The 24,896-nt window shown below is 42.5% G+C and overlaps 1 protein-coding gene across 3 annotated transcripts in view; it reads left to right on the plus strand.

Annotated features, from left to right (window-relative positions):
- The window catches only part of Syne1 (spectrin repeat containing, nuclear envelope 1), a gene marked incomplete in the record, with an annotated part of 442,886 nt that overhangs the window by 283,772 nt on the left and 134,218 nt on the right, over positions 1-24,896 (plus strand). For 2 of the 3 annotated variants that reach the window (XM_013517313.1, XM_013517314.1), the window contains 9 exon segments: positions 2,396-2,581; positions 2,710-2,832; positions 3,241-3,423; positions 4,462-4,605; positions 9,031-9,225; positions 10,246-10,386; positions 17,037-17,204; positions 17,371-17,532; positions 24,477-24,671. In XM_013517313.1, the coding sequence (XP_013372767.1) occupies positions 2,396-2,581; positions 2,710-2,832; positions 3,241-3,423; positions 4,462-4,605; positions 9,031-9,225; positions 10,246-10,386; positions 17,037-17,204; positions 17,371-17,532; positions 24,477-24,671 (1,497 nt within the window). 3 annotated transcript variants of the gene reach the window in all.

A 24,896-nucleotide genomic window follows, 5' to 3' on the forward strand; every position in this document is an offset into this window, starting at 1 on the left:
TTTTGCTCATACTACCCAGGAAATTATTTCATCCTTTCATAACCACGCCTTGAATTGGATACAGATCTCTAACAGACTAATTTCCTTGTGACAAAATATAGACTGGCTTTTCTTTGGGTTACATGGATATCCTCCAGCATTCTGGGTCTTCCCTCTTATATGACATATGTGTATGTATCTTGTAATGAACCCCCTTTTCCATTCCAGTTGACAGAGTTCTAGGTCAGGTCTGCACTATTCTCTTCCTGGATCACTTTGACAGTGCCTGAGGTGTTGCCTGCATTCACAGACTTCCTTCTCTAAGCGATCTGTGCACCATGCCCAAGATTCCTTTCTGACAACTCCGATTATTTGCTGCAAGATAGCTTAGGTGCTAACTGGCAGTTTATACCTTACATTTGCCTTGTAAACAGTGAAAACATCCAGCCTCAGGAGAAATCTAAAAGTAAAAATTTAAGGAAAAAGGAGAGAGAGCATTTTAACTGTAAAGTTAACACTGTGTTTTTGGAAGCTCATACTTTAAAAAGTGAGAAAACAATTAGCAAAATATATGACAATTGTCAAAAATGTCGGTATTCTGACCTGTTGATTATACTTTCTGAACTCTGCTAAGGCTGTAATCCAAAATGTAAAAAACACTTGATGCAGTATTAAAACTGTAGTGGAATTTTAAAGAAAATTTAAATGTCACATAACAACATTTCTCAGTAAATATTTGGTTTCTTTTCTCGGTAAATATTTGCATATAATGCAGTCCTGTTTCTGTTTGTTTCTGTTTGGGTTGGTTTTTGCAAACCAAATTGACCCCGGGACCCCAGTATTGAACCCAGCCCCTGTATACTTAGTATAGTTCCAGTCCTTTCTATTTATTTTATTTTTAGACAAAGTCTTTCTAAGTTGCCCAGGCACTGATCCTTCTACCTCACCCTCCCAGAATGCTGGGATTGCAAATATGTACCCCTTGCTTCAATGCTCTTTATTTTTTTATTATTATTCTTTTTTGTGTGTGGTCATTTTGAGACAGGGTCTCGCTATGCAGTTCAGGCTGGCCTTGAGCTCACTTTGTAGCCCAGGCTGGTCTCCAACTTGCAACGATACTCCTGTCTCAGCCTCCTGAGTGCTGGGATTACAGGCATGCACCACCACGCCTGGCTTCAATGCTCTTTAAAGAGATCATGAAAGCTTTTTTTTCTTTTTAAAAAATAGTTCCTGCATTTTTTCCTTCATTCATTCAACAAACAGTTACAGACTACTTTCTAGTAAATTTGGTAGGCATTTGGAATACAAAGCGTATTCCCTGTTTTTGTGTGTGTGTGTGTGTGTGTTTTTTTTTTCTGGTACCGGGAATTGAACTCACAACCTGGTGCTTGCCAAGCACTGTGCCGCTGAGCTGAATCCCCAGCCCCTGGAATACAAAGAGTATTCCCTGTTCCTGCTTCCGGGCAGTGAGAGGAAGAGAGAGAGAGAGAAAGCAGTTCATTGCAATCCAATGTAATCACTAAAGAGAGAGGACTCAGACTGCCCTGTATTTAAGAACGGTTAAGGAAGGCTACTTGGGAAGAGGTGACACAGGGCTGAGTCTTGAAAGGCACTGCAGCTCACTTGTGGAATGTACTTTAGACAATAGCACATTGTCTTGGCAAAGTGCTAACCGTAGGGGTGCAGGTGCTCTGGTGTGGTAGAGCGCTGAAAAGACAGAGCAGAGATAAGAACAGAGAGATTAAGAAAACAAAGAAGAAAGCCTGTCCCAAATGTGGACTTTACCCTAAAGTCACTCTGAAACCTGGGACAAATACTTTGCCTGTGAGTTAGAAGTTCAGGTTTGTAGAGTAAGACAGGGAGAAGCTCGGCTGTGGAGGGCAGATTACTGACGGTGAGATGATGGAAGAGAGGTCTCCACGCTCCAAACTCTGCACCCAAGATGCAAGTCCTCTCTTTGGAGATTGAGAAAAAAAGACCAAGTCAAGGCATATTAGGGATATTAGGGAGCTAGAACTCCTGGTGGTTAGATACAGATGACAGAGAGAAAGGCATTCAGGACAATTCCCAGGCTTTTGTGATGGAGGAAGCTGGGAGATAGACCACATGGCGGAGCACAGGGGCACAAGGAATAGCACACGGCTTCAGTAGAATATTATCGGTTCCTGAATTTTGATTTGTTTCCCATGAAATAGGGAAAAAAATAGGTAGCTGCCCAGTGGAAGAAGGTGAGGGGTTCAAAGTTCAAACACAGTAACCTGCTCACATACCCTGCCTGTGCACCTGGGGAGCGCGAATTACAGCTTAATCTTCTTTACCCCCTTCCAAGTCTGCTAGTCCTTACACCACACCAGGCCAGTTACTTGCATCCCTCTGTACACCTGACAATGTCACAAATACTGACAATTCACTTTAGGGTCTGCTAGAAGAATCTGAAGAAATTTACAGTGATCTGGAAGCAATGTCTGAGAAATTACAGTGCCTCTCCAGTGTATACTGCACGGAAAAAATGTCTCAGCAAGTGGCAGAACTGGGACGCGAGACGGAGGAGCTGCGGCAGGTGATCAAAATTCATATGCAGAGCCTCCAAGATGCAGCCAAGGTAAAAAAAAATATCACTGAAAAAACAAAAAAGGTGATACTACTATAGAGTAATAGTGCAATGTGCTTTCTTAACCATGATGGTGTTCTACACCTATGATTGATACTCAAATGTCATTTGTTCTCCAGGATATGAAAAAATTTGAAACTGAACTGAAAAACTTACAAGTGGCTTTGGAGCAAGCCCAAACCACCCTGACTTCTCCAGAAATTGGGCGCCTGAGTCTCAAAGAGCAATTATCACATAGACAGGTAAAAAAATAATAATAATAATTTGTGACAAATGGATAACGGCTTGTTTCTAAAAAATAGAATAGCTAGGAAATATATTTTCTAAGTCTAGTTATAGAAGACAGGCACGGTGGCACACATCTGTAATCCCAGCACTTGGGAGGCTGAGGCAGGAGGATAGGTACGAGTTTGAGGCCAGCCTGGGCTATACAGTGAATTCAAAGCCAGCCTAAACTACCTAGTCAGACCCTGTCTCAAAAAAAAAAAAGTACGTTGAATTAGTGCTAGTCTTAGATCTAGATGCATTACTGAGAGCAGTATTCCTTGCAATATGTTTATAAACTACAATGATAATTCAGTAAATATCTTTTGCTGAGGTGCTAAAAGATGAAAATGTTAAACTTTTCAACTCCAACACTGTACTTTCAGCATTTGCTCTCTGAGATGGAGTCACTGAAGCCAAAGGTGCAAGCCGTGCAGCTCTGCCAGAGCGCTCTCCGGATCCCCGAGGACGTGGTGGCCAGCTTGCCGCTCTGCCACGCTGCCCTGCACCTGCAGGAGGAGGCCAGCCGGCTGCAGCACGCCGCCATCCAGCAGTGCAACATCATGCAGGCAGGTGCAGCCGGCCTGGGCTCCCTGCAGCCCACGCCGGCAGAGACATTGTGCATGAGTCAGGGGCTGCTTTTCTTAGCATTGTGTGGGCTCAGCCATCAAAACACACCCCGACTGCTAAATCTGACAAACTGTTGGGGTTATATAAAATGAGATTAAGATGCTATCGTTTGGATGGCCCACAAAGGGCTGGGGAAAGCTCTATAAAAATATCCTTTTGTGAGAACTGCCTGGTGGTGATACTTTTTATAAAGAACAACTTGTATAGGTTAACTTTGTATGAAATCATATATTTATAATCTTTTATTCACCTGAGAAATGTGTAGATTTGGATAATAGGTGTTTACTCTCATATAGTATAGATTTTTTAGTATATTGTAGCGTACTATTTCACCAAATGCATTTTCCTGTCAAAAAAATACCCAGAGGCATCACTTAGTCTCTTCACCCAATAAGAGAAAAAAATACCTACCGTGAAGAAATGACACCATGTAGCATGTATCTGTATTCAACTCATATTTATCTGCTTTCTCAAAAATGGCCTTGGTCGCTCCTCATTAAAATCATTAGTGGCCCATTTGAATAATTCTTTCAGCTCCTTGCATTTCCTTGTAATGTGTTAGACATTCAATTCCTGAGGCTAGAAGTCATGCACACTTCATCTTTTTATCCCCTGCCGCAATATCTGGCTTTTGTCACTCAGTTTCTTAGGGACAGAAGTGAACAATCCTGCTTCCACCTTCAGACCATTGTGTTTTGCCTTCAGGGCAACACAAGTAAGAGACAAGAGGGAGAATCCTAACCATTCCAGTCTTTGAGCCCATCAGTCGTTCTATCACAATATTTCACAAAGAAAGCTTTGAAGTATCTAAGTAAAAGTTGAGAATCTGAACCACCTGGGGCTTTTACCCATCACTTCGTGATTTCCTAACACGCAGGGAAATAGGAGGCAGCAGTGCTGTAGCAGACAGTGATCCAGCCACTTACTCAGTCATTGATACAGAAAGAAAATCACGTGTTCTTGTGTTTTTTGCCAAGGAGGCCGTGGTGCAGTATGAACAATATGAGCAAGAAATGAAGCATCTCCAGCAGCTTATAGAAGGTGCTCACAGAGAGATCGAGGACACACCTGTGGCCACCAGTAACATCCAGGAGCTGCAAGCTCAGATTTCCCGGCACGAGGTGAGAGGGGAGCGTAGGCAGAATGCCAGGGGTAGGAAACCACTGTGATCAGCAGCCTCAGGGAAATGGTCTTCTGTCCTGAGTGTGTCAGTTCCTGGGCAGCTGCTGTGGCTGTCTTTGCATTGTGAGTGTGATTTTTGCTGATTCCACAGCAACGTCTTTATGTGTGTTCAGGACACATCTCAACCTGGGCACACCCACTTTCCCCCTTGCCCAAAACCGTTAATACACTAAAAAATTCAGTAGACTAAGATACAGTCTACCCGCTGATGCCAAGGCCTACAAGAAAGAGTTACGCTTAAAGCTTTGCCACAATGCTCACCTTCTTAAAAGACAGGAGCTATTCAAATTAAGATTATGTGCCCCTTAAAAGATATCAGCCATTTCATTTCCTCTCCCTGAAAGCAGAGAATGGTTTATGTCATCTTTTCTGCTAATTTTTACATTGGTCCTGTCAGCATTTTCCCATTTTCAAATGTGCTTCCTTCTTGTTCCTGCGGCATCATGGTGAACTCAAAGCTTGGACACTCCCGGTACAGACCGACTCTCAGAGGTCACCGTCTCAGTGACTCATCTGCTCTCTTTTAACTTTATTGTGAGAGCAGCAGTTTTTCCAAATGAAGCATCGTGGTAAGGTTCTCACATACCTTGCATTTCAGCCATCTCATTGCTCCCATGCACTGTGATTCCTTAGTTTTTTGATACTTACATACCAATCATATATTATTTAAATAATTTAAATAAATATCTCACCTACTTTACTTCTGCAGCTGTAGACATCTACAGCAGCTAGTTCTCTTTTGCATTGGTTAAGTGAAAATATACTGTGAACATTTTTGAAACCACTATTTGCATAATGTACGCATGAGACCATGTAGTCTATACCTCTCCTGAAGCTGTCTTTACTGTTTCATACGATACAAAATTTTGTGGCAATGACTCTTCTAGTATGGTCCAGAAAATATTTGTATTTTACCTACTATAATAATGATTTTTACTAAAGTTTTTATATTTTTAAAAATAACTTGCAAAATTTTACAACTTTTTTTAAACATTAACCCAGTGAGGATTTGCTGGTTTTTTTCTTTTTCTAATAATTTCTGTTTTATCAATAAGGAAGTTGATCTTTTTTAACTGACTTCCTGAGCTCTCTAATCAAGAAGCTGGTTGAAGGTGGACTGTTTTTGTACAAAGGAAAGGAAAGGGGGTCTAAGGAAGCAAAATACTCACGCCAGGGCATGTGGTCCTCTCTGCGGTAACCATAGCCTGGCCTTTCTGGCTCCTGGTTCCGTGATCTGTTCATCTTTTTGGTTTTTCTCTCCCCAACTCTAACTATCCATGGAAATATTTGTCAGTTTCATTATGCGACCTGGAGCACATTTTCAGGTAAACAATGTTGTAGTCCACTGCGAGGGTCATGGTATGTGTGAAACAAACATAGGAAGGAAAATATTAGTGGAGAGAACCTGCCTGACAATGGAAGAACTAGGATGAGGGGTTTTCCCTGTATTTTTCATCTGTTGTTAATTGTATTTCAATCTTAGGGTGAATTTGGGCTCCGTATGAGTAATGTCAACTCATAAAAATCACTGAATTGATTCAGTTCATGGAATTCACGTTTTATTTTCTGTAATTTTTTCAAAGATTGTACTTCTTTGGAAAAAGCATCTTGCCCTGTTTATTTACTTATTTTTTACTGATTTATTTGTGTGAAAATGGGACTGAACTCAGGGCCTTGGCCCTAAACTGCATCCCCAGCTCTTTCTGTGTTTTCAATTTTGAGACAAGTTTTCACTAAGACATAAAATTTTCTACACTGGGGTCAAACTTGGAATCCTCCTGCCTCAGTCTCCCAAAAAACTGGGATTACCGATATGCACCAGCAGGCCTAGCTCCTACCACTTTTAAATCCTAAGAGAGAACACTCAGACTTCTCTGCTGTCCACCTGGAGTACAGGAGAATGCCACAGGGCTGCTTTGCGTTACCAGGACAGTGTGCTAAAATTCCCACTTGTATAGTCATTTTCAGAAATAAGTGCAGGGAGCTGGGGATTTAGCTCAGCAGCAAGGCGCCTGCCTGGCAAGTGCAAGGTCCTGAGTTCGAATCCCGGTACCAAAAAAAAACAGAAATAACCTAGTTTATACATATTCCTGAAAATGGATAACATATGACCCCATTAATGCTTCATTTTAATTTATCAAATTTGGCATATCATGAATAACCAATGTAAAAAGTCTTGAGAATCAGCAGGTTTAAAGCTCCGGGTTGACTATAAAATGCAGATTCTCATAAACTAGTAAATCAATATCTTTGGAAGTGTTGATCAGAGCTACATTTTTATCAAACAACCTAGATGAGTTTTATACACAATAAAAGTGAGATTTGCAGCTTAGGAAATGGGTGCTTGACCTTAGTATGTGCCTCCATTGCAGGCGCTGTTATAGGGAGCCGAGACCAGGCATGTGGCACAAAGCAGGCGAGGGTTAAAATTACCTCTGTCTGCTCCACAGAGTTAGGTGGCAAGCCGACGTGTGAGGCTCTGCATCCTTATACTCAGTGAGCCCAGCAAGCTGGGAGATGTCTTTTATACTGATTAATTATAATAAATATCTTTTATAGAATATCCATGTACCAGCCCCTAGAATACGCTACTTAATCACTATTTAAAAAAAAAAGAAAAACCCTGCTATGTTTAAGTGCTTGCAGCCACAGAGATAAAGAGGCGATTATTTCTACTTTTTATATCTTGTTTGCAAAGTTCCTATGCTGTTCTAAAGGTCAAGAAAACAAGCTGCTGGCAGAGTTCTGCTGAACTCTTTCCCCCTCTGTTCAAGTTTGGCTGGGAGGGAAGAAGGAAGAGCTATAGCAAAATGATAGTTGTGTGTGGTGGTGCACCCTTGTAATCCCAGCACTCAAGAGGCTGAGGCAGGAGGATTGCCATGAGTTCAAGACCAGCCTGAGCTACATAGCAAGATTCTGTCTCAAAAATCTAAAAAGCTTGTACATATGTGAGATATATATGTATACATAAATATATATAGTGAGACTGTCTAAACACTATATATACATATATAGTGTATCTGTGTGTGTATATATATATACACACACAGATACACTATATATGTATACACTATATATATATATACACACACATACACTATATTTTTAGGCTGGTGTTTAATGTCAGTTGAAGAATGCTTTCTCTACAAAATACCAAATGACAGCTTCTCAGGCAAAGGAACCAAACAAAGGATGACAGAAAAATATAATTTTTTATACTGTTGCAGTTAATCTTTTGGAATATACATTTTTGTCTTTTAAAAGATGCAAGAAAACATTACGTTAGCATTTAATATTTATAGTATTTTATACATAAGCAAGTATAACTATAGTATTTATTTTTTTAAAATTTTAAGACAAAATCTCACTATGTAATTTAGGCTGGCCTTCAGCTCATTCTGTAGCCTAGCCTGGCCTCAAACTCACAATGATCTTCCTGCTTCAGCCTCCTGAATGCTAACATTACCGGAATGCACTACCACGCCCAGCTGTGTATCTGTAATACCTTGAGTAATCACACTCCTAAAATGGATCTACAGTTACTATTTTAAGAGCTAGGTGCAGTCTAGAGTATACTTCCAATAATCTCTCAGTAAAAATTTTAAAACCTTTAACAATTTTTTTTCAAAAAGTAAATGAAAGTAAAAGCCATTAAATTTGAAAGGTATTTTAGAGCTTTGGTTTAAAGCATCAGAAACATCTGCAGCCGGATGGAATACAAGAGAAAAAATTTGATGAATGCACAAAATTTAATTTAGGAGGCAGTCTGCATAAAAAGTAAGGTTTTATAGGTAATGTCAGTCTGATCTAGAGAAAGAAATAACTCCCATGGTCACAGGAGTGGACAGGCAGTGGGCTCTGTGATCCTTCCAACGCAAAAAGACTGTTGTCTCTGTGGATGTATTCGGTGTGGGGTAAGAGCTGAGCGCTGCATTTTTTTTTTTTTTTTTTTTTTTTTTTGTAGTTTTAGTCATCACATGACCTAATTTCCATGGCACAAACCATCTGGTACATTTCAGATGCTTTAGGCATTTTAAAGAAAGTTGTCAGTTCTTAACGCAGGACATTCACGATTCCACTAGAGCGTCACCCAGGATGAAAAGCCATTCGCCTACATCACCTTATTTCTGCTTTTGCCCTGAGCAGGGCTCCGGGCACTTTTCGGCCGGGCAGGGCTGCAGCGCTGTGGGCTGGCTCTGCTGTGAGATGCAGGCTGGCTCGCGGCGGGCTGCCACAGTCCACATCCTGCCTCCCGCCGGCTCGGCTCTGCCCTCTCATTGGCCGCCGCCGCAGGAAGATGAACGCCACTACTTCTGTTTCCTTTTGATGCTGCTCTGACACCCGGGGGGGAAATGTTTTCTCAGGAGCTGGCGCAGAAAATCAAGGGCTACCAGGAGCAGATCGCCTCTTTGAATTCCAAGTGCAAGATGCTGACAATGAAAGCCAAGCACGCCACCATGCTGCTGACGGTGACAGAGGTCGAGGGGCTGGCGGAAGGAACTGAGGACCTGGGTGGAGAGCTCCTCCCCACGCCTTCAGCCCACCCTTCTGTGGTCATGGTAAGGATCACTCAGCTCCCACCGGCTTTGCTCCCTGGACTAGAGCCTCTTAGAAGCCCCGGAGCCCTCGCCAAGGCTTATTTCAGGGTTAGCTTTAGCTTTTGTGGGTTTGATCTTTAACTCCTTATGACCACATTTGGGCCTGATCCAATCAGTACACAGTGACAGTTAAAATGAAACTATTTGCTTGGGAGTGCGAATTACTTAACCTGTCCCACGTCTGCCCTGCATTTGTTTATAATTTAGCAATAATACTGAGAGGCTCTGAGCTTTACAACAACAACAAAAATCCTTTGCACAGTGCTCTACTTTTCTGGGAAATGATAGGATGGTATTTTCCCAGCTAACTAGCTACCTACAAAATATGCATGTACATTGTGGCAGAAATGTTTAATAAAATGCAAAATAAAACATAAGAAAATTGACCATTTCTATTTTAGCATTGGATATAAAATAAATAAACTCCATTAATTTTTTTCTGCACCCTTCTTCCCCAATACACCTTGGAGCTACAGTGTATTGAGTCTTTTGGTAACTATACTGTGCAGAACTATGTATTTCCCTTCACAAGCACTGTGCCTTGAGTCATGTGTAACTGTACCTCGGCTCACTTGACTATAGTTATAGTGACTGCATTTATCTCCCTAGGATATTTACAACTGGCGATATCACCAAAGGTCAAGCTCTGCTGGATAGACCCTTTTCCTCATTTGTGCCGTTCATGATATGTCTAGGCATTTATAACCAGCACTCAACAAACATAAGGAAGTTTTCTTTAAGCAGCAGCAAAAACCCTTGAATGTTTTGCATGTACCCCCCTCATTCCTATGCTTTCATAAATGGTCCCTAGCATTGTAGTCACTGGATGTCTTTTAAATACTAACACAGAATTAATATGTGAATTAGGGTCTCAGGCATCCTAACCTTTGTTATATAATATCTGTTTGACCTGTGGCTGGGCCACATCTTTTGTTAATACAACTAATTTTTATGTCGTTTGGATTGTATTTTCTGTGGCAGATGACTGCAGGTCGCTGTCACACTTTGCTGTCACCTGTCACTGAGGAGTCTGGGGAAGAGGGAACCAACAGTGAGATTTCCTCTCCACCTGCCTGTCGCTCCCCTTCACCTGTGGCTAATGCAGAGACTTCTGTTAACCAGGTACCTCTCCCTTGGCATTCGTCTACCTGTGAGCTCTGAGCAAGTCCAGGATTCTATTCTCAGTCCTCCTGAGGGTGTGAGTGTGACATTTAGTTTACACTGCACTTGGGTCCAGGATCACATCATTAGGTGCTAAAGTTGTGCAAACTATGATTGCTATGTGTGACCACTGGCTCATTGGGCCATCTCCTCTCCTGGGGTATTGACAGTGAGATGAGCAAAAGTGAGGTTATGGGGATTACAGCCAGAGAAGGTCTCCTATAATGCATTATAGTTTTGTTTCTAGCAATCATGTGAAATGAGGCACTGTATCCTAAGGTCTCTGTCATTGCTACAAAATAACATGATTTCATGGCTATTTTACAATTCACTGAACATATTGTTGTCCTTTACCAGGTCAGATTTTGAATTTGGAAAAATTCTATTATGTTGTGCTTTTTAACTTATTAATTGCGAACTAATTTGAGAGACGTATGCCAACGTGTGTAGTGGACTGCTTAGCAGATTGCAGTGTTCTTATCTTTCAGTAGCCTTAAATTTTATCTCCTATAAAATGAAGATAGTATTTTGTTATTAGATGTGTTTTAGCACACATTATATTAAACATACATTATTCTATAATTCTTATAATTTTATAGGAAACATTAGACAGAAATCTAAAAGATGCTTTTATAATAACCAAAACCTTTATGGTGTATAGCATGCTGTCATACTATAGTTTAGCCAAAACAACAATATAGCCTTTAATTACTTTCCCATAAAATGATGCAAGTGTTCAAAAGGATTGAAATGTGTTAGCAAGGAAAAAGCATTAAACAGGAAATGTTTTATAAGCTGTACTATATATATTACTTTTCTTTTAAAGTAGAACCAAAAAATAAATAAATAAATAAAGTAGAACCAGTCAAAATAGGACTTCTGTGACAGAGGCCCTATCCCAATAAAAAGTGAATATAAAATTGGTGACATCTTTAGGTCATCCAGTTCTCTTGGCAAAAGTCAATACAGCTTAGGGAAGTTTTCAGGTCATCTGTTTATCAGATATATTCTGAGCACCTGCATGGCACACCACCTTGCCCTGGACCCAGGGGAGGAGCGGAAAGAACTGGGCAGTGGCCTCAGCCACAAGGTCCTCCCTGTCCAGAGAGAAAGGTTAACGTGGGATAGATAATAGCAAACAGGGTAAGAGGAAATCAAAATGAACAGCAATGTCAAAAAGAAGAAGTCCAGGGCCCTGGTGCGTTTAGGTCACTGTTCTCCAAATTCTAATTTAAAAACATATATTACTCATTCTTTGACAAGATGTTCTTCCCTGTGGTCACGGATGTTATTAGAATCAGAGAAACTGGGCCATAGTCCACTGATTGCTGTACTGAGAAAAGAATTATTCTACTTCAGATGGTTGATGGTTTTAAAGACTTTTCAACTTGAACAAAAGATACTGATCTTGAGACTGACACTGGATAAAATATACCTTTTTTTTTTTTTTTGAAACTGTGATTCTTTTTTTTTTTTTTTTTTTTTTTTTGGTACCAGAAATCAAACTCCTGACCTCAGGCTTGCAAGGCAAGTGCTTATGCCACTGAGCTATACCCCCAGCCCGTGTGATTCCCTTCTTATAAAGTGGTTTTCAGTATATACATGAAGGTGTCAGTAAATAAAAAAGCCACGCAAACAGTTTTATTATTATTTAATATTACCCATAATTACATCCTAAAACTGAGAGCTGTTAGGCTTTGTGTTGATCCTGTTGTGACACCTCTTCTGTAGTGACAGGAAAACCTGAATTAAATCACATCATTAGTCTAACATACTGAGATGCTGCAGGGTAGGGGAAACTGAGGCTAAGTCAGACAGCTGTACTTAGAGGAAGCTGTTAAAAAGCCAGCGTATTATATTCAACATTCGCAAATAAATGAATAGCGTCATTATAACCACAGATTTTTTTTGTATAGTAACGTAAGTCAGAGGACAAGGAAAACTATGACAATGTGACCATTGATGCACTGGATTACAGAATCATCTCTTGAAACTGAGAACGTTTAGAAACCTCTAAAGTTCCAGTTTTCAGATTCCAAGCCCTGTACAGAATGTGCAACAGGGGTGTCTAGGAACAGCCAAATATAACCGCTGTATAACATCGCAGCTGTTGAAAGAGGTTTTGTGCTTGCTGCTTCTGTAAGTAGCTCTTGTTACATAAGGACTTGATCCCGCTCCCAGCCTGTGTGTTTAGTCTCAGACAGTAGCTACTGGTTAAAAGTAATAATAACAACCCAGCTCATGGGAGAGAGGAAGCAATGAGGCATCCCCTCAATGTGCTACAGGCTTCCTGAGCCCCTGGACACAAGCCAAGACTTCGGCTCTACAGAAGAATTGAGGGAAATACCACTTAAAAAGCAATGACAGGAGGGCGATGGCTGCCCTGTAGGTCAGAAGCTCCCCTGGGTCCGGCCCTTCTTCCCCTAAGCTGTGTCCCTGGGAAGTCCCTCGATCCTTTCATGTATAAGTGGGAAGCAATACTGTTAAACTCACAGAACTGGAAAATGAAATATGAAGATAACCGTGAAAGTACGGTATAAACTAGAAAATGCAGATCAGTAGCTACAACTGTCCAGATTCATTTCTCTTTGGAAAGCTACTGGCAGGACCTCCCTTAACTTGGGTACATTAGCAATGAAAGACATTTCTAAGGGTGATTCTTCACTACACTAATATTGACTCTAATATTGATAGTTCAGATTGATTTATTTTACTGAATTTATGTAGTCAGTCCTCAAATAGACGCAAGGTATTCATCTGCAAAAGGTGATATATTTTCAAATTATTTTAAGAAACTAGTTGTCGGTCCTGGCATGAGCCATATGCCCAGAGACAGAAGAAATGATTTTTGTAACACATTTATTATATTCTAGCTTTCTTTGGAACCTTTTTTATGTTTAACAAAATGTGTAACTTAACATCTTTATAACACGTAAAGCCACTTTTTCCTTTGCCTTGCAGACAGCAGAAGTGTAGTTCATCCTTATCCACAGAACGTGCACTCCAAGACCCCCAGGAGTGCCTGGGGCCACAGATTACACCAAACACAATATGTACTATGTTTTCTCCCATATATGCTTACCCATGATAAAGTTATTTTACAAATTAAGCGCAGTAAGAAAGAGATTAATAACAATAGCAATGAAATAGAACAGTTATAACAATGTACTAAAAGCTATATAAAACATACAAATTGTTCATTTCCGGAATTTTCCATTTACATGTTTCAGACCATAATTGAAAACATGGGTAGTTGAAAGTGCAGAAAGGGAAGCCAGAGATAAGGTAGGACTGCTGTTTTACTTTGCGTGTATGTAAACTAATAGGGTTTACATAAATGCTTTTTGTGGTAGTAGGGACTGAACCCAGGGCCTTTGCCCTGAGTTACCCCGCCTCCAGCCCATTTTTTAGTTTTTGTGTGAGACAGGCTCTAGCTACATCGCCTAGGCTTGAATTTGAAATCTTCCTCACTCAGCCTCCCAGAATGTGGGGATTACAGGTGTGTGCTCCCACACCAGCTACAAAAGTACTTCTACATGTGTGATCCATTATGAACACACATGCCTACCTGTTCCTTGCTTGACACTCTACAGTGTGTTCATGGTGAATAACAAGCAGGGTCCAGTGTTTAAGGAGCTCAGAGTTGGTGTGAGAGCAAACAAATGTTGGGATGCATGTGACAGGTGACCTCATGGGGAAGCACAGTGTGTGACGGGAGCCAGAGAGGAAGCACCCAAGTTAGTGGGCTTCAAGCACAGGCCAGTGAAGCCTCTTTCATGGGGAGGTAAAGTGCAGTTATGCCCTTGACGTGTACTAGGGTGTGAAGGAACCCAGTTGGAAATCTACAGAAGCAGGAAGAAAAATGGCCCCCCAAGGTGACTGCAGGTAGTTTCCATGTAACTAGAGAAGCAAAAATTTGGGGCAGAGGGTGGAAGTGAGAATGGAGGCTTGGCAGAACCACATCATGAGGGCCCTTGATAGTCAATCATGGGGGTAATTTAAGTAGCAGCTGTGCCCAGATCTGAGTGTTAGACCTGATCATTCTGTGGTAGCTATGGTAGGACACCAGCGGACAAACTCAAAGCCAAGGAAGCCGGAATTAGGGGCATAAGGTACACGCTCTCATCCTGGGTGAACCCTGGTGATAGTGAGACAAGCAGGCCAGCAGGGATGGTGGGGATCTGAAGAGCACCTGCTCCACACAAATGAGGTGGCCTCTGTTAAAGTTACTATAGAAACACAGGGCCCATGACCCTGTACTTTCTGGTTTCTAAAAGAAGCCATGAATCTGGATTTTTATGAAACTTCTGTGTCTTAAGATAAATTTTTAAAACTGTAAAATAGTGTGTAAGCCAAACTAAATGTATGCAGGCTGGAGGCAGCCTGCCAGCTTGCCGCCTTTGAGTTAGGAAGTTGTCACTGTGATGAGAACTTCAGGCTGGGTGACAGGAAGTGTGCCTGTCAGGAGAGCTTCATCCTCACATAAATCTGGGGGCTGAGGGTGAACTGAGATCCAGAAAAAGTTATGAATTTAAAGCTTAGGTGTGTAGAACTTCCACTTAGTAAGAGATGAAAAAGACTTATCATTTCTTCCTGAATCCATTTCTCCTCGCATGTTCCTTTGGGAAGAGCCTGTGGGGTATATTTGAGCAATTACATATGTGAGTCTAGCCCTAATAAATTCGGCAATTATCAAAGAGTCCGTGGAAGAATAAACTACAAAAGAGAAAGTCTGAATGACTAGAAAGCTGGAAAGATTAAAAGTGTTTCCAGAGGGGTGTGGTGGCGCATACCTATAATCCCCACACTTGGGAATCTGAGGAATGAGGGTCTCTGGGAGTTCAAGGCCAACCTGGACAACAAAGGGAAACCCTGTCTCCAAAAAAAAAAGTGTTTCCAAAGGGACTGGGAAGTTGAACACTACAGAGAACTCAATCGAGATCAAAGTTGAAAACTGACCATTTCGTTTCACAGAGAAGAAGCCGCAGATGGCTGTGGTAAGGGCTGTTGTGTGGTCACCAGCGTGGAAATCTGACTGGGTACTTAGAGTGCGCTGAGGGTGACTAAGTGACCATCCTCATCTAAACCTCCATTCCCAGAAGCTGGCTTACGGAGTGAGAGGGAGAAAGAAAGATTAAGCTTCTGTGTGCCAGTGAGCTCACGGGTCATGGCCGATTGCACTGATTGCTGGGCTTTTCTAAGATACGACATGCTGAAGAAATCAAAATAGGAGAACACATCCCGTGTTCTCAGACGAGAGAGAACTGACTCTCTATAAACTGAAGAGGGACTTAACCGAGAAGGAGAGGATGCTGAGACGGACCATGGAATCCCATTTACAGGATTCTAGGGGGAGAAGGAAGAGTCAGTTTGAAGCAAGGAAACTGGCAAGCGTGAGATAAGGCTGGGTCTGAATAGAGACAGACGTGTGGCCACTGGAGAAGTGGCAGGAACATGCCTTTGGTGGCCTTGTGTGTGTATGTGTATCACACGCGTGCACATACACTCTGGGCTGTACATCCGAATTGTGTCATGGTTGGAGTTTTCCAAGGACGGGCTAGGGAAGCAAGGGTGTGGGTGAGAAAGGGTTTAAGTAACAAGACAGAGCACCAGAAAAGGAAGGAAACCTTTTTATTATTTGTTTCTTGCAGTAGTTACTGCGCCATTACATTTTCCCTTACATAATATTAAAATATTTAACTTATATAATGAGCTCATGAGTAATGAAGCTCTAGCTACATCTTCAAAATTACTGTCCATAGAGTTAAACTTCTTTGTGGGCTAGAGGGGATTAAACTAGAGTCTTGGTACTGAGCTACTCAGCCCCCGCCCATTTTGATACAGGATCTTACTAAGTATAGATTTAATTTTAAAAATCAAATACTTTAAAAATTATTCAGAGCCAGGTGTGACGGTCCACACTTGTAATCCTAGCACATGGGAGGGTCAGGCTCCTAGAGGTTCTTGAGTTTGAGACCATCCTGAGCTACAGAGCAAGTCTGAGCCCAGTCTGGACTTGTCTCCTTAAGAAAAAAAAATATTCAAGCTGGGGATATAGCTTTATGGCACAGTACCTGCCTGGTGAGCACAAGATCCTGAGTTCAATTCCTGGTACAAGAAAAAAGTATTCAGAACTTTAGTCAATACATTGAAGAGCATTTTAGAAACCAAATCATTTAGATTCTGTTTGGTTATATGTACTAATCTGCCTTTAATGTGTGTACCACTTAAATCCTTTGTGTTTTCATTTTGTATATAATGAGTTTAGGCAATTTGAAATACTGGTAAAATTGTTTTATGATTTTATATGAACCAACATCATTTAAAGTAATTAATTATAATATGCATTGGGTTTTTTTGGTATCAGGAATCGAACTCAAGACCTCATGCTTGCAAGGCAGGCGCTGTTTCACTGAGCTATATCCCCAGCTGCACTGATATTTCTAAAGACCTTATCAGCAGATTCTACTAGCTTCCCTAGTCTGTAGCTGCCTGCAAAGAGTGTGAATCACCTTGTAACACCTTTCCTCCACATGACAAACTGTCCCTCTAGTGTATTAGTCTATACTCGGTTTTCCCTTTTGAACCCGATGCTGTGCTTTCTCTCACAGGACATTGCTTATTACCAAGCTTTGTCTGCTGAGAGGCTGCAGACAGATGCTGCCAGGATCCAACCCAGCACATCAGCATCCCAGGAGTTCTATGAGCCAGGGCTGGAGCCATCTGCTACTGCCAAACTGGGTGATCTGCAGCGTTCTTGGGAAACCTTAAAAAACGTGGTAAGCTCTCCACACACCATTACCTTAGGTGTTACCTTATGAAACACGGGCAGTTACACACCCAGCCAAGGGCTGAGCACCCTTGGGTAAAGCATTGAGGAAAGAAATGTTGCAATCTGGAAGATAAGGTGTAGGAAGCTGTTGGTAAGATCCTTTTCTTGTTTAGATCAGTGAAAAGCAGCGCACACTCTATGAGGCTTTGGAACGCCAGCAAAGGTACCAGGACTCTCTCCAGTCCATCTCAACGAAAATGGAGGCCATCGAGACGAAGCTCAGTGAGAGCCTCCAGCCCAGCAGGAGTCCGGAGAGCCAGATGGCCGAACACCAGGTAAAGGTGGTGGTGACTTCTGCCTCTGGCAGCGTGACATAGTGTCTTGCGGTTGTGACTGCAGGGCCCGTCAGGCCCACACAGACCAGCAGGTCTTGCACAGTAAACAAGATTCCCATGGTACAGTGTCCAGCACTGCTTCACAGAGGGATCTAGGAAGGCAGCAAAGATCAGACCTTGACCCCAGTTTTGCAACGCTACAGGCACTGATGTTGCTTTTGTATTTTCTGACACAGAATGTCGTTCCTTACAGTTTCCAAATTGTTTTGATTTTGCTGTTAGTTGTTGCACACCCCAAATCTACTCTCTCTGGGTAATGGTCAGGGTGTGCCCACCTTGATAATTAAGAGAGTAAGTCTCTGACTTCAGTGGGCAAAGAAGCAGCAGGAAGAGAAGCGGTTCTCAGTTTTAAGCTTCTGGCTATTCTGAAAACAGTTTTTCAAAGATTGTGTAAACCAGGAGTAGTGGCACACACCTGGGACCCAACACTCTGGGAGGCTGAGAGGTTGGAGCAAGAGAATCACAAGTTCGAGGTAAGCCTGGGCAGTTTAACAACTTGGCTGTTAGAGAGCTTGTCTCAAAATTTAAAAAAATAAATAAATAGAACAGGCTAGTGATGTAGCTAAGTGCAAAGGCTCTGGGCCCCATCCTCAGTACTAAAAGAAAAATAAAAAGGGTTGTGTGGACAGAGCTTCATCTTTCCATGAAAAAGACAGAATTGATGACATTAAGCTAATTCAGAAAGATGATATTAAAGATGCATCAATTTAAAGTTTATGCTAAGGAATGTGCATGTATTAAAATCTGGTTAGTACGTTTAGCGTTACTGGCAGGTGTGCTGTTGACACACAGCAGTATTTATGTGGAGTCCGGGAGGGGGCCAAGGATGTGGAAGTATGCATTCACCCGCTGCATATTCAGTGTGGGACATGACAAAATGCTGCTGTCCCCGGATCCAGACAAGGTAGCATTTGACAATCCTGTGAAAAGCAGAGGAAAGGAAAGGTATTTTTAGATGTTAATGAAAAGCTGTAAAACCTTGGTATGATAGTTCTATCTATCAAAAATAGAGAAATTTATCTGCTTTAAAAGTGAAGCCCTGTGCTTTGTCTTTCTGTTCTCAGAAGCCAGGGTAACCTGAGACTGCATTGCTTATTCATATGTGGAGTCAGATACAATTGCATTCTTTTGCAATATGGGGCCTTGCAGGATAGCACACAAATGAGACGATTTCATCTCAAGGCAGCATATTGTGAAAGAGTGATTTCATGTTTATGACTCTCTTGTAACTTCTTAAGATAAAAATCAAGGTGCACAGCATCCGTCCATGTTCCCGGTTATGATAAGCCACCTCCTGCAGGTCTTTCTGCCATCTGAAGTCACACATAATCTGCCAGGTTTGAGGAGGGTGCAATAAAAGTACAAGATTAACCCTGCCGGGCATGGTGGCACATGCCTATAATCCCATCACTCTGAGAGGCTCAGGCAGGAAGATCATGAATTGGAGCCTTGCCTGGGCAATTTAGCAAGACCTTGTCTCAAAATTTTAAAAATACCTACTGAGAATGTAACTTAGGGTCAAAGCTCTGCATTCAATCCCTACTACAGAAGCAAACAAACAAACAGAAACTAACTTTTATTTTTGTAAAGCAGAGCAATCATGAAGACACTCAGGGACTTGGGAGACTGTGTCCATACTGTTCTCCTCTGAGCGCCACCTGTGTTTTTACTAGACCACTACCCTTCCAAAGACCCTCTCCCTTCTAGACAGGTTTCCGATCACACAGTCCTCTAAGTCATGTTCCTGTTTCTAACTGCTGACGGCCACCTCATCCTGATCCAAGGGGATGGTGCCTCTGCTGGCATGACCCTGGCACTCTATGCTCTCCCGAGACTTCTGGTGCTATCTGCATGCTTGTCCCCCAAACCCAGTTTCCTGGGACCTGGAGGAGGGGGCATGACAGCACCACAGGCCAGCTTTGATGGCTGCCGTCCTGTATGTCCACTTCCTGTAAGCATCCACTTCCTGTAAGCATCCAGAGAGAATATGGGGTAAATTTTCTGTAAGCATCCAGAGAGAATATGGGGTAAATTTTCTGTCCACTTCCTGTAAGCATCCAGAGAGAATATGGGGTAAATTTTCTGTAAGTTGGATCAGACTTAATTGAAGGGTTGCACCATTAAACTGTCAGGAGCCAATAATCGGCCAGGTTATAGAGTTTAACCCTTTTTCTCTACCTTCAGGTCATTTCCACCTCTGTCCAAAAACTATCACCCTTGTGGACCAGAAGATTGGCTACAGTTCTTACAAACCCTCCTTGGACTCCCAAGGGAGTTAGGAAATGCACAACCTCAGTATCCTGGTGGCCAGAGAGGATATACCAGAGTTCCTAATTAAAAATGCAAACTAGCTTCCAATTAGCAGCACCCCCTTCAGCAGCACCCCCAATTACAGCACCCCCTTCATTCTAAAAGAATGCACAAGCACACATAAGCAATAGAGAGCAAAATTATTACTTTGTTCAAAGGAGTTCATGGAGAAAAGTCAAGATTGCACATTGATGCTAACTACTGTAAATTAAAAATGCAAGGATAACTTTTCTTTGAATTAAGACCAGCTACATGACTTTCCGTCCCTTTCCCACCTGGGAATGGCATTGCCAGTCCTCCTAGCAGTGAGAAGATACGATTAATTCAGTGATGGTTTTCAGACACTAGGGCCTAACAATTATATTAACGTTCTCCGGGGAAGGAGAGGAAATATAAAGTGTGCTTAATTCAGCATAATTTTGCATATCATCACACATCTGACATTTTTCATCCGAGTTATTTTTGGTACCTTTCTCTGTCTGTGCTTCAGTCCCTTGGATTCTGGGGCAGAGTTGCTGACATGAAAGCTATTGGTATCACAAGAGCTAAATTTGTGCCTGACTTCTGGAATGGTACTTCAGAAATTCCAAGCACTATTATAGAATTACTATTTCTAAATTTGAACCGAGTAGGGATAAGAAAGTCCGGTATGCTTATTATATTTTAAAAATTTAATAGGACTGCTTCAGCTGTTATTTCTTTCCCGACACTCTCTTGGGAGTATTGTGCTCATGGAGAGCTAACCCAATTCCTGCATTTTCCCTTTAAACACTTGACTAAATCTATTCAATTTGGGTGGAACACAGGGCCTTTTCCTGTTATTATCTCTACATGGGACCATAGGTTTAATTTTAAGTCTTTAGTGCAGTGCATTAACTGACAGTGGCTGATGTTCTGCATGTGGAGCCCTTTGTGGTCAGGACTTTATTACCTTGGGCATCTGACCCTTGGGGATGTGTGCTGTCTTTGCCACACTAAGCTCGTTGACATGGTAGGTAGGACCCTGGGGTTTTGTTTTTACTTTTTGTTTTGTTTTATTTTGTTTTCCCCTTAGATACTAGAGATTGAACCCAGAGCCTTCCCACTGAGCTACAACCCCAGCCCATTTTGCTTTTTTGTCTTTTAGACAGGGTCTCACTAAGTTGCTAAATTTCCCATGCTGGTCTTGAACTCATGATCCTCCTGCTTCAGCCTCCTGAGCACTGGGATTACAGGCCTGAGCCACCAGCCATGGCTAGTTTTATTTTTTAATGTATGTAACGACTCAAATAGGTACAAAAAGCACTCTATTCATGAGCATAGTTCTGAGAGTTGAGACGAAATTACTGTTTATCTTCAATGTTGAATTATGAGTTCTATGTCTGTTCCTTACTGCTAAAGAGCTGAGCATTTTAGAGAAGCTCAAAGTACTTCTCCGTGTTGAAGTTAAAAAAATTGGGGGGTGGGTACTGGGGACTGAACTCAGTGCCTTTGCACCAAAGCACATCCCCAGCCCCCTCTTTGTTTTTAATTTTTTATTTTGAGACAGAGTCTTGCTAAGGTGCCCAAGATCGGCTCAACATTGCCATTCTCCTGCCTCAGCCTCCCAGAGTGCTGGGATTACAGGTGTGTGCCACCGTGCCTGGCTTGAAATTTTCTTTTATTCACATGTATTGTTTGTACATAGTAATGGAATTCAGTGCAATACTTCCATACTATGCGCATAGCAAGCGCTGATCAAATCCTGCCTCCCCTTTCTCACCCCCATGCTACGTCCTTCCGCATCCTTAGTAACCTCCAGCTTCTTCTCTGGGCCACTCAAGAAGAGGTCCAGTGGCCTGCTAGTTACCCCAGTGGCCTCCTGTCATCACAAGTCAGAAACCCAAGGACAAGCAGTTTCTTGCCCTCCCCTCTGTTTTGAATCAGATATCATGGCGGAAGAGCTGGTCACCAGCTCTTATATTCAAAATTATGAAACTGAAGGCATATTTGACTATCAGATATTTTTTTATGTGGTCTTTTTGAGACAGGGTCTCACTATGCAATTCAGGCTGGCCTTGAGCTCAGTTTGTAGCCCAAGCTGGTCTCAAACTTGCAACAATCCTCCTGCCTCAGCCTCCCGAGTGTTGGGATTACAGGCATGCATCACCACACCTGGCTCAGTTATCTTTTTTAATTAAAAATGAAACGGAAATGAAATTGAGATGAAAATAAAATGAAATTCACATGACATAAAATGAATTACTCTAAAGTGTAAAATTCATTTAGAATATTCATAATGTCAGATAACCACACCCTCTCTCAGGGACCTGCATATGAAAACTGGACTGAGATCCCATTCTGAATGTAAAAGATTCACAAACCAGGGTGATGTGATACAGGATGAAAGGGAGAAACTCTACATGCAGCAATATAAGCAACTCATAGTGCGGGCAGGGAGTGAAGGAAGCCAGACACAAAGTAACACAGCCCGTGTGATTCCCTTTACATAAAGCTGAAGCACAGAACAGGGTTATCTGTTTATGAGTCAGCACAGTGTTGGGAAAGAGGGAAGTAGCCACAGGGAGGAGGTCAGGGGCTGTGCTGAGTCCCCACAAGGTTCTGTTTCTTGATCTGGGATGCAGCAACAGGAGTGTGTGCAGCGTGTGGAAGTTAATAGGGCCTCGCATGTATAGTTGATGCACAGTTCTGAATGCATGATATAACATCGGTGCAATAGTCTTACAAATCAAGCTGAGTGCAGTGGTTCATGCCTGTAATTCCAGCACTCAGGAGGTTGAGGCAGGAGGATCTCAAGTTCAAAACCAGCCTGGAGTACATACCAAAACCTTGTATCAAAAGAAGAAAAAAGTATAAGTTGGGCACACAAGATGTTGGAAGAAGTGAAGATATTTTGCTGTTACCTGTTTTTAATATACACTGAGAGCGCCCTCTAAGGAGGCATTGTGCTTGCAGTGAAGCCTTCCAGCACAAACACATTGGAAACCATGAAATGTTAACCAACACAGCGCCCAAGCCACATTGCTTGGTCATGGTCCTGTCTCTTGCTGCGATGCCTGTTGTTCTAACTTGCTATTCAAGTCCTGAATAAAAACTTCCCCGTGAATATTCCACGGAAAGATCAAGGCATAAAATAAGATAAGTGAGAAATGAAAACGGTGCGCAGTTGTGGTAGACGGTAAACAGAGTGCTGTGGGTGGAGAAGGAGCAGTCCCTTAGGTTGAAAGGCCTCCGAAGGTGTGGCATTAACCTTAGCCTGAAGGAGGAAAAGAGGCAGCTGCAGGGTGAGAAGGAGAGTTCAATCCTCAGGGAACGCCTGCGCAAAGCCCCTGAGGTCAGAAAGGGCTGGGGGTCTGGAGTTAACCGAGAAAGCGGAAATAGAGTGGGAGGAGAGTGCGGTACCAGAGGCAGGAAGAGTCAGAACGCATCGGTAAGTAAGGAGTTTATAATATTTTATTTTACAAGCAAGAAGCCAGTATGTACTATAAAGAGGGTGAGGGGTGTGTGTGAGAAGTGCTCACACGTATTTTTGAAAAGTCTCTGTAACTGCTTTGTGAAAAATGGACTGGACAGAGAGGAGTGTAACAAGTAGACTGAAACCTGCTTGTTTGGGAAATTTGGCTGTTGTCTCTCACTGGCTCCTCAGCAGGCCAGGCAACTACCTTAGTTTAGAGCTGGTAACATGGAACTTCATTTAGGGTCACCCATTTGGATTTGGGGTCTTTTCTCTTGGGGCCAGGGCAAGAACCTTGTCCAAAACGATGGCCAGTTGTAATTTTTACCTGACAATATTTAGAATAGTGGGAACATCCATGAACTACGCCATTTGAATACACAAAGCCTGAAATTTCAGGCAGATGCCTGGGCTAGGGACCTGCCTTTGGAAGCGCTGTGTGAGAACCCAGTTGAAACCTTGGGAATAGACATTGCCTGGGAGAGAGTCAGAAGATAGAAAAGAGGGTCTGGATATCAGCCCCGTGAAACTTCCCGTTTCAGAGTTGGATAGGTAAGGAGAAAAGTGAGGACCATGGCACAACACAGAAGCAGGTTAGATTTTTCCTGTCCTCTATAACGTGAAAGTGATGAGTTTGGTGGGGGCTGGTACTGGAGCTTGAACCCAGGGCCTTTGCACTCGGCTACATCCAAAGCCTTTGTAGGGGGAGAGAGAGATACCAATAATTTGCTAAGTTTACCAGGATTAGCTTGAATTTATGGGCTTCCTGCCTCAGTCTCCCAGAGCACTAGAATGACAGGCATGCGCTACCCCTCCCAGCTGAAAGTGATGAATTTCATGTTCAGTTCAGACTCAGACTCTTGGACATTACTGAACACATGTCCTTTGAATTACAGATGAGCCTGTTGAAAACCAGAAAAGTTTATCAATCTGTTCAAAGTGACTTCCGTTAGTGGCACACGCAATATTAAGATCAGAAATCGCTGACCTCATCTGGTTTTTCATTTTGAAGCTGAGCTCTGTAGCCCCGATTTCTGGTTAAATGACATCCACCCGAAATGTCTTCTGCTTGCCTCTGTGAGCATGAGACTCACATGGAGGAGATACATACATGAGCGTGATTCCACAGTCTTCCCTGCAGGCGCTGATGGACGAGATTCTCATGGTTCAGGATGAAATCAATGCGCTGCAGGCCTCACTGGCAGGGGAACTGGTGTCCGTGGTGCGGGAATCGGACCCTGCTGAGCAGCTGGCCCTGCAGTCCACACTCACGGTGCTGGCGGAGCGCATGTCCACCATCCGGATGAAGGCTGCGGGCAAGCGGCAGCTGCTGGAGGTGAGCAGGCCCCTGCCCCTGCCCTCTCTTCCAAATGGGGTTCACAAGTGTGCACGTGGTGGGCGTGATCCTCCTGAGAAGCCCGCCCTTTGCGCAGAAGGCTCAAGGAGTAGAACGTGAGTCCCTGCAAAGCCCTGAATCCATCCTTCTGGCCCTCAGGCAGGCGCTGAGGACTAGGGGGTGTAGAAGATTTGCATAATAAGAGCTTTTGATGGATGATGATAC

Source organism: Chinchilla lanigera, unplaced genomic scaffold, assembly GCF_000276665.1.
Source record: "Chinchilla lanigera isolate Chin_1 unplaced genomic scaffold, ChiLan1.0 scaffold00038, whole genome shotgun sequence".
Classification (NCBI taxonomy): domain Eukaryota; kingdom Metazoa; phylum Chordata; class Mammalia; order Rodentia; family Chinchillidae; genus Chinchilla; species Chinchilla lanigera.